At 45.5% G+C, this 10000-nt stretch overlaps 2 protein-coding genes across 2 annotated transcripts in view; one reads left to right on the forward strand and one right to left on the reverse strand.

The window, feature by feature from the left end:
* The window catches only part of LOC122254773 (glycoprotein-N-acetylgalactosamine 3-beta-galactosyltransferase 1), a 15908-nt gene extending 12163 nt beyond the window's left edge, over positions 1-3745 (forward strand). The window contains exons 7-8 of the mRNA XM_086531186.1: positions 3410-3538; positions 3662-3745. Coding sequence (XP_086387312.1) covers positions 3410-3538; positions 3662-3745 — 213 coding nt within the window. The remainder of the gene's footprint in view (positions 1-3409; positions 3539-3661) is intronic.
* Positions 3746-4005: 260 nt separating this feature from the next.
* LOC122254781 (uncharacterized) overlaps positions 4006-10000 on the reverse strand; it is a 6823-nt gene continuing 828 nt past the window's right edge. Inside the window, exons 2-3 of the mRNA XM_043018649.2 lie at positions 8818-9102; positions 4006-4296 (exon numbers count right to left, since the gene is read on the reverse strand). Coding sequence (XP_042874583.2) covers positions 4068-4296; positions 8818-9102 — 514 coding nt within the window. The 3' untranslated portion in view covers positions 4006-4067. The remainder of the gene's footprint in view (positions 4297-8817; positions 9103-10000) is intronic.

The following is a 10000-nucleotide window of genomic DNA, read 5'->3' on the forward strand; positions in this document are numbered from 1 at the left end:
AGAAGGGGTATAGGAAGAGGGCGAGAAGGGGTATAGGAAGAGGGCGAGAAGGGGTATAGGAAGAGGGCGAGAAGGGGTATAGGAAGAGGGCGAGAAGGGGTATAGGAAGAGGGCGAGAAGGGGTATAGGAAGAGGGCGAGAAGGGGTATAGGAAGAGGGCGAGAAGGGGTATAGGAAGAGGGCGAGAAGGGGTATAGGAAGAGGGCGAGAAGGGGTATAGGAAGAGGGCGAGAAGGGGTATAGGAAGAGGGCGAGAAGGGGTATAGGAAGAGGGCGAGAAGGGGTATAGGAAGAGGGCGAGAAGGGGTATAGGAAGAGGGCGAGAAGGGGTATAGGAAGAGGGCGAGAAGGGGTATAGGAAGAGGGCGAGAAGGGGTATAGGAAGAGGGCGAGAAGGGGTATAGGAAGAGGGCGAGAAGGGGTATAGGAAGAGGGCGAGAAGGGGTATAGGAAGAGGGCGAGAAGGGGTATAGGAAGAGGGCGAGAAGGGGTATAGGAAGAGGGCGAGAAGGGGTATAGGAAGAGGGCGAGAAGGGGTATAGGAAGAGGGCGAGAAGGGGTATAGGAAGAGGGCGAGAAGGGGTATAGGAAGAGGGCGAGAAGGGGTATAGGAAGAGGGCGAGAAGGGGTATAGGAAGAGGGCGAGAAGGGGTATAGGAAGAGGGGGAGAAGGGGTATAGGAAGAGGGCGAGAAGGGGTATAGGAAGAGGGCGAGAAGGGGTATAGGAAGAGGGCGAGAAGGGGTATAGGAAGAGGGCGAGAAGGGGTATAGGAAGAGGGCGAGAAGGGGTATAGGAAGAGGGCGAGAAGGGGTATAGGAAGAGGGCGAGAAGGGGTATAGGAAGAGGGCGAGAAGGGGTATAGGAAGAGGGCGAGAAGGGGTATAGGAAGAGGGCGAGAAGGGGTATAGGAAGAGGGCGAGAAGGGGTATAGGAAGAGGGCGAGAAGGGGTATAGGAAGAGGGCGAGAAGGGGTATAGGAAGAGGGCGAGAAGGGGTATAGGAAGAGGGCGAGAAGGGGTATAGGAAGAGGGCGAGAAGGGGTATAGGAAGAGGGCGAGAAGGGGTATAGGAAGAGGGCGAGAAGGGGTATAGGAAGAGGGCGAGAAGGGGTATAGGAAGAGGGCGAGAAGGGGTATAGGAAGAGGGCGAGAAGGGGTATAGGAAGAGGGCGAGAAGGGGTAGAGGAAGAGGGCGAGAAGGGGTATAGGAAGAGGGCGAGAAGGGGTATAGGAAGAGGGCGAGAAGGGGTATAGGAAGAGGGCGAGAAGGGGTATAGGAAGAGGGCGAGAAGGGGTATAGGAAGAGGGCGAGAAGGGGTATAGGAAGAGGGCGAGAAGGGGTATAGGAAGAGGGCGAGAAGGGGTATAGGAAGAGGGCGAGAAGGGGTATAGGAAGAGGGCGAGAAGGGGTATAGGAAGAGGGCGAGAAGGGGTATAGGAAGAGGGCGAGAAGGGGTATAGGAAGAGGGCGAGAAGGGGTATAGGAAGAGGGCGAGAAGGGGTATAGGAAGAGGGCGAGAAGGGGTATAGGAAGAGGGCGAGAAGAGGTATAGGAAGAGGGCGAGAAGGGGGATAGGAAGAGGGCGAGAAGGGGTATAGGAAGAGGGCGAGAAGGGGTATAGGAAGAGGGCGAGAAGGGGTATAGGAAGAGGGCGAGAAGGGGTATAGGAAGAGGGCGAGAAGGGGTATAGGAAGAGGGCGAGAAGGGGTATAGGAAGAGGGCGAGAAGGGGTATAGGAAGAGGGCGAGAAGGGGTATAGGAAGAGGGCGAGAAGGGGTATAGGAAGAGGGCGAGAAGGGGTATAGGAAGAGGGCGAGAAGGGGTATAGGAAGAGGGCGAGAAGGGGTATAGGAAGAGGGCGAGAAGGGGTATAGGAAGAGGGCGAGAAGGGGTATAGGAAGAGGGCGAGAAGGGGTATAGGAAGATGGCGAGAAGGGCAGAGAGAAGGATGGGGAAAAAGAGTGCGAGAAGGGGTATATAGGAAGAGGGCGACGAGAAGGGCCGTGAGGTATAGGGAAAGAGGGCGAGACCAAAAGGGGTATAGGAAGAGGGCGCGAAGTGAAGGGGTATAGGAAGAGGGCGAGGAAGGGTAGGTATAGGATAAGAGGGCGAGAAGGGGTATTAGGAAGAGGGCGAGAACGGGGTTATAGGAAAAGGCGGGCTGACGAGTGAAGCGGGTATAGGAATGAGGGCGAGAAGGGAGGTATAGGATAATAAAGGAGGGCCCGACGGAAGCGAGAGGCGGTTATGGAAGCCCGCGAGGGCGAGAAAGGGGTATAGGGGCGAGGGGCGAGAAAGGGGGGATAGGAAGAGGGGCGAGAAGGGGGTATAGGAAAGGGCTGAGAGGGGGTATAGGAAAGAGGGCGAGAAGGGGTTTTTATAGGAAAGAGGGCGAGAAGGGGGTATAGGAAAGAGGGCAGAAGAAGGGGGTAAGGAAGAGGGCGGGGAAGGAAGGGGTTAGAAGAGGGGCGGAAGAAGTGGTATAGGAAAGAGGGCGAGAAGGGGTGGATATAGGAAGAGGGGGAAGAAGGGGTATAGGAAGAGGGGGAGAAGGGGTATAGGAAGAGGGCGAGAAGGGGTATAGGAAGAGGGCGAGAAGGGGTATAGGAAGAGGGCGAGAAGGGGTATAGGAAGAGGGCGAGAAGGGGTATAGGAAGAGGGCGAGAAGGGGTATAGGAAGAGAGGGAGCGAGTGAGGGGGAGAGGGAAAGAGGGAGAGTGTCTTGCGCTTTAGAACGGGGAAAATACATATATTCCAGCTTTAAGACATGCAGTACCAACTCCTTGCTGAATAATAACTATGAACAAATTTAGATATTGTCCATCGATTCTTGGATGTTGTAGAGAACTAATCCATAAAGAAAGTCTGACTAGACATACTAAAACGAAGAAATAATGGTAGCATTGGTTTAAAAGTCTAGGACTGTTCAGGAATCTCCTGGGCTCCAGGCTTCTAGAAAATGCCCATAAGAATGGTGGTGAAAATTGCCAGCCACATCCAACATTATAATGACTGAAAGGACTTGTTAGGATTGTGCAAGGCCGTGTGAAAATATTTTGATAGGTTGCTAGACTTTTGCATCAGGTAATGCTAAATGCACATCATTGACTTGTGACTGAGCTTTGTCCTTTGGCAATCTTTCTCTGGGAGAAGCAATAAGAATCTCCCGATTGCCGTGTGAATGAATAGTTATAAAATGACTTCACATCGTTCACTTTTGTTGCAATAGCTTTACCGATCTCAAAGCAATACGGCACTCGCAATATTTCAAGGCAAGCTGATCTTTCCTACTAAAAGCCATTATTTTATCGCCTACTTCAATACGATATTTACAAATTCTTAAGTCCTGTTTCCAGTCTCTTCCACAGGGATTTTACATTCCCACTTGATTTCCCAATCTCCATAAGTACCAGAAGTCTTTATGGCAGTGCAGGCCGAGCTACATCAACAAACTATATCGCATTATGTCGCAGAATACCTTCCTAACAAGCCAAAGCATCTGCTGCTTCCAGTCCCCTATAAATACCTTGGTTAATGTAGGTCACAGGAAGGGGCATGATCTACTTTCCTCTTCTACTCATTTTCATTTTGAACAATTTGATGGGTTGAAAACGAAATACATGATCTACATGATTAACATGATTCACAATCAACGACAGTGTGCAGTGTGGATCCATCACCATCAGAACCCAGAAGCGACTTCAGCTTCTGTCTTAAGCCACTGTCATGGTACCACATTATAATCCCTATCGTATTGGAAGAAAATGACTGATTATGACAAAAAGGCTTTCGTCGGAGTAGGCAGATTGCAGGTTGCGAGGTGCGTGGATATTGAAATCCATTTCAATGTTTTAGTGTGCCTAGATTCACACTAGTCTAGAAAAGTACTAATGTCTTATTTGTATCAGTATCGAGTCAGATACTGAGTGAATGTCAAATCGGATTTTTCAGGTCTTAAAAAAGTCCCTTAAAGCCGTTTTTAGGATTGGAAGGAAAGAGTTCATGACGGTGTTGCTTTTATTTGATACGCGCCAGGTGTCGTTTCCGAAGAGGTCCTCCCGTTTCCTACATGCTATTCGCGATCTTCGAAATGGTTTCCATCTTGTCGAGCGCCGCAGCCAAGGTGTCGAAGGCCACAGCGACGCGGGACTCGAGACCCTGACCCGCTTCCCGTCGACGGCGCCGATTTTGCCTCGCTCCGAAAATCTGATCGAAGAACATGATCACTGGTTTCCTGGTGATGTCGAACAGCGAGATGAACATCAGCGACCCTCCTAACACGAAGCCGATCACGCTGAAACCACAGGAATAAGGGCTTGGGTTAACAGGTCAATAGATGCTTGGTATTTCTAGATCTGAAGCAGGTTACAAATTTGAGTTGCAGTATTTTTTGTAGTTTGTTTCTACTTCTCAGATGATTTTGTAATCAGATCCGAGTATTGCTATCGAATCGTATACTGCCTTCACGTTGAATCTTAAAAATGTGTCATGTGTTTGAATGAGATCAGTGACTTACAACCGTATAAAAGATATTCAATTGGCTATATTGGTGACTGCACTATCTCAGCTAAGCCTTGACAGAAATCAGCACAATAGTAATAACACAAACTATTATAATACCTTGAGAAGAGGAGCAACCGAGAATATGAAATGAGTGGGTCGTGTGATTATTTTCTTGCACATTTGGATTCAGACAAACCCGAATGTTTGAAGATAAGTGTTGGTTACTGGAGAGGCGTTTTAGAACAATTTGTACAGAAAAATCAACAGTATGAGAATTCTGCAGTTTCATGATTACTGGGTAATACAGAAAAAAATCCCTTCAATTCCTACCAAACGAAATGACTATTTAAAATTTGTTAGATTTGCGATTCAACCATAAGCCAGTTACTCAAGGAACCTCTGATACATTGGTATCCACAGGCTTACCATTTTTCCGCAATTTTGCCAGTAATGAAATCAATTTAGTAAAAACTATCGAAAAGGAATATTTTGCGGATTTATTAGATGAATAATCTAGGAAGATATTTACATTAAGTTATAAATGCCGCCATTGTTTTTCACCAAAAAGGTACTCTATCCATGGGTACAAGACCACGCTCTATGAACCTGGACATCCTTTAAGATGTTATCTTAAGGCGCTGTCACACTAGCACTTTTCCGTAAATTTTCTGAAAAAATGTCAATTTTTGAGCGAATTGGCATCTTTCTTGTCAGACGATAATTCCGAGTTCCCTATTGGCCAAGCATAATTAAATCAATAACTATATTTTCAAATGTTCGTATTTGTTTTAAATCATTAATAATATTCAAATATGATGAAATTTACTTTCCTTATTTATAGCGTAAAATTGACAAAGAAATATGTAAATCTAAATTTTATTGCCATAGATAAAATTTGTTTTAAGTGCACGACTTCATTGTTTACATCCGTCAGCCGCAGAACGCGCTATTTTTCCTCCAGTTTTGAAACACAATGGACTGTGTGGATGGACAGTATTGGACACGTGCCCTTCAGAGGAATACTTGAATTAAATATTTTATTGTGTTTTTCTTGTTACGCTCAGCATCTGCTAAAAACGAAGTCAAGCATATAACAGCGCACTATCGCTTGTTCGGCGCCACCCCCCATTGTTTTACAAAATGCGATGCGAGTATCGCATTACTAAGCCGATGGCTCCTAGTGTGACTGCGCGCCTCGAAAAATTGACAATTTTTGAAAATTGACGAAATAAAACGACGGAAAATAGGCTAGTGTGACAGCGCCTTTAAGTTATTAAAATCTGGTGTGATCAGATGTTGAAATACTGATACACGTATCAGGCTATTAATCTTATCTTTGTGGTGCATATGCGAATAAAGACCACAGCGTAATCCTTTCTAAATTAAAATCCACACTATTAAATCAGCAAACGATGCATAAAGGGTACATCTAATGCAGTAAAATTACTGCACATTCGAGACCAGACTCCTACTTCGACGGACACCAGTCCTATGTCGCAAAATGGGCGTTTCGAGTACCGACGGTAATGCAAAGCAAGATGAAAGGGTTATGTAGGAAGATTGAAAATATCTTTCAATACTTTCTCTAGGCAAACTGCCTCCTTCCTCCCTCCAGCCTCTCCTAAGGTTTAAATTCTTGGTAAGTTGAAGAATTACTATAGACATATCCTTAAACTTTCGATAATTAAATGTGAATAGTTAATAACAAAAGTATCCAGGTTAAAAGCGTTGACGCCAAGGCTTGCCTGTATACTTCTTACTTATAACTCCAAAACTATCTTAGGATTCATTTTAATGTTCCTCGAGTCTATTAATGCTTCACATGCTTCTTTTCAGGAAACTCAGTGTTGTCGTTTATGTTAGTTTCCATCAACGTTTACAAGTGATCATTCAATAATCATTCGAGGAAACAAGAACAGTTAAGAAATGTCCTTCCAGAGTCACCGATTCCATGGATCATAACTTGCCATTTAACTTAGTATGAATACAGACAGAGAGAGAAACAGAGAGAGAAACAGAGAGAGAAACAGAGAGAGAAAGAGAGAAACAGAGAGAAACAGAGAGAGAAAGAGAGAAAGAGAGAGAGAGAAGCAGAGAGAGAGAAGCAGAGAGAGAGAGAGAGAGAGAGAGAGAGAGAGAAAGCAGAGAGAGAGAGAAAGCAGAGAGAGAGAGAAAGCAGAGAGAGAGAGAAAGCAGAGAGAGAGAGAAAGCAGAGAGAGAGAGAAAGCAGAGAGAGAGAGAAAGCAGAGAGAAAGCAGAGAGAGAGAGAAAGCAGAGAGAGAGAGAGAGAGAGAGAGAGAGAAAGCAGAGAGAGAGAGAAAGCAGAGAGAAAGCAGAGAGAGAGAGAAAGCAGAGAGAAAGCAGAGAGAGAGAGAAAGCAGAGAGAAAGCAGAGAGAGAGAGAAAGCAGAGAGAGAGAGAAAGCAGAGAGAAAGCAGAGAGAGAGAGAAAGCAGAGAGAAAGCAGAGAGAGAGAGAAAGCAGAGAGAGAGAGAGAGAGAGAAGCAGAGAGAGAGAGAGAAGCAGAGAGAGAGAGAAGCAGAGAGAGAGAGAAGCAGAGAGAGAGAGAAGCAGAGAGAGAGAGAAGCAGAGAGAGAGAGAAGCAGAGAGAGAGAGAAGCAGAGAGAGAGAGAAGCAGAGAGAGAGAGAAGCAGAGAGAGAGAGAGAGAAGCAGAGAGAGAGAGAGAGAGAGAGAGAAGCAGAGAGAGAGAGAGAAGCAGAGAGAGAGAGAAGCAGAGAGAGAGAGAGAGAGAGAGAGAGAGAGAGAGAGAGAGAGAGAAGCAGAGAGAGAGAGAAGCAGAGAGAGAAGCAGAGAGAGAGAGAAGCAGAGAGAGAGAGAAGCAGAGAGAGAGAGAAGCAGAGAGAGAGAGAGAAGCAGAGAGAAGAGAGAACAGAGAGAAGAAGCAGAGAAGAGAGAAGAAGAGAGAAACAGAGAGAGAGAGAAGAGAAAAGAGAGAGAGAGAACAGAGAGAGAGAGAAGAGAGAGAGGACAGAGAGAGAGAGATAACAGAGAGAGAGAGAAGCCAGAGAGAGAGAGAACAGAGAGAGAGAGAGAGAAAGAGAGAAAGAGAAGAAGAGGAAAGAGAGAGAAAGAGAGAAAGAGACGAAGAAGAGAGACGAGAGAGAGAAGAGAGAAAGAGAGGTAGCAGAGAGAAGAGAGAAAGAGAGGTAGCAGAGAGAAGAGAGAAAGAGAGAGAAGAGAAGAGAGAGAGAGAAGAGAGAAACAGAGAGAGAGAGAGAGAAAGAGAGAGAGAGAAAAGAAAGAGAAAGAAGAGAGAAGAGAGAGGAGAGAAGAGAGAGAGAGAGAGAGAGAGAGAGAGAGAGAAAAGAAAGAAAGAGAGAGAGAGAGAGAGAGAGAGAAGCAGAGAGAGAGAGAGAGAGAGAGAAGCAGAAAGAAAGAGAGAGAGAGAGAAGCAGAAAGAAAGAGAGAGAGAGAAGCAGAAAGAAAGAGAGAGAGAGAAGCAGAAAGAAAGAGAGAGAGAAGCAGAAAGAAAGAGAGAGAGAAGCAGAAAGAAAGAGAGAGAGAAGCAGAAAGAAAGAGAGAAACAGAAAGAAAGAGAGAAACAAAGAAAGAGAGAAACAGAAAGAAAGAGAGAAACAGAAAGAAAGAGAGAAACAGAAAGAAAGAGAGAAACAGAAAGAGTGTGAAAGAAATAGAGAAACAGAAAGAAAGAGTGTGAAAGAAATAGAGAAACAGAAAGAGTGTGAAAGAAAGAAGGAGAGAAACAGAAAGAAAGAGTGGGAAAGAAATAGAGAAACAGAAAGAGTGTGAAAGAAAGAAGGAGAGAAACAGAAAGAAAGAGAGAAACAGAAAGAAAGAGTGGGAAAGAAATAGAGAAACAGAAAGAGTGTGAAAGAAAGAAGGAGAGAAACAGAAAGAAAGAGAGAAACAGAAAGAGTGGGAAAGAAAGAAAGAAGGAAAGAGAAAGAAAGAAAGAGAGAAACAGAAAGAAAGAGAGAAACAGAAAGAAAGAGAGAAACAGAAAGAAAGAGAGAAACAGAAAGAAAGAGAGAAACAGAAAGAAAGAGAGAAACAGAAAGAAAGAGAGAAACAGAAAGAAAGAGAGAAACAGAAAGAAAGAGAGAAACAGAAAGAAAGAGAGAAACAGAAAGAAAGAGAGAAACAGAAAGAAAGAGAGAAACAGAAAGAAAGAGAAACAGAAAGCCATTTACCCTTACACCCTTTAGATAACGCAGCAAAACCGACAGCGAACCCCTTCCATATTTCCTCCCCTTAGCGAGGCCACAAGCCTGTGAAAGATATCCGCAACGTTCCTTACATACAGAGACAGACAGACAGACAGCACATCTCACCTGTACACAATGTTTCCGAACGAAGCACCCATGGTCCTGCCTTCGCCGGAGACCCCCGAGGGCAGCGCGCTTCCGTCGCCGTCCGTTAGCAGAGCCTCGTTCAGCTGCAGGTCGTCGCCCTCTAGGCCGGCTAGGCCCCCTAGGTCATCCAGGCCATCCGAGCCATCCAGGCCTCCCAGGCCTCCCAGGTCACCTAGGTCACCCAGGTCGTCTGACCCGTCTGACCCATCCAAGATTCTGCCGGAGGCCACGACCGCCAGCAGCATCACCATCGCTAAAGAGATTCTGTGGAAAGAAAGCGGGAATTGCAGAGGCAGCAATGTTATTTTATTCTACTGGTATTACCATGATAAACCACTATCGGAACGGTAATCAAATAATGCTCAGCAAGGCGATGCAATATATTTGGAAATGCAGCGAGAAAGACCGATAAATGCATTTTTACGCGTAAATGATACCGACATCTGTTGACCCTTCCTCCTGTACCATGTGTCAGGGAAATTTAGTCTCCGTCACGAGTGGTGTGCATTGCATTTTTCTTTAATTCAGTGAAGATGAATCATTCAGAAGATGGTTTATTACCAACAACTTTAACTTGAAAATGTAAAAAAGAACACATTTAGAAGCCTGTCCAACGAGTGTCAAGATAAAGATAAAAACAGGACAGCCGCTCGATTCGACTCGCCCCAGCAATATCATAAGCTAGTATTTGCAAGTTAGTTAGCGGTTTCTAAGGGGCGATGTCCTGGCTAGATGTTAGGCAAGAGGTCAAACCTAGCCATTAGGGTACAGACGGTCGAATGCAAATGGTCTCACGCCCGCGAGAGTAAGAAATCTGAAAGGCGGAGTGCAGATTCCGTCTACTTGTCGAGTGTAAACTACGTAGATTAAATTGTGTATATTTTCATTCTTTTGTATGCAATATCCTCATAATCCCCCCCCCCCCTAACCATCGGTTCCCCACGTGGTCCAAAATTGTTGGGACGGTAATTTATGGAAATTTCCTGCCAAGCACCTGGTGCCCTGCGATTGGCCAAAACGATCCCTCCCCCGGGACTGGTATTCTAATTTCATGCGCATATGCAATATCGTGTGGCAACATTTGATACCTCGCGAAATCTAGGACAATTAGTGAAATATACAATTTTCGTTCTATCGACCAGAAGTACTGGTAACATTGTAT

The sequence above is a fragment of the Penaeus japonicus genome, unplaced genomic scaffold (genome assembly GCF_977035675.1).
Source record: "Penaeus japonicus unplaced genomic scaffold, GWHDUDI00000001_assembly GWHDUDI00000035, whole genome shotgun sequence".
Lineage (NCBI taxonomy): Eukaryota > Metazoa > Arthropoda > Malacostraca > Decapoda > Penaeidae > Penaeus > Penaeus japonicus.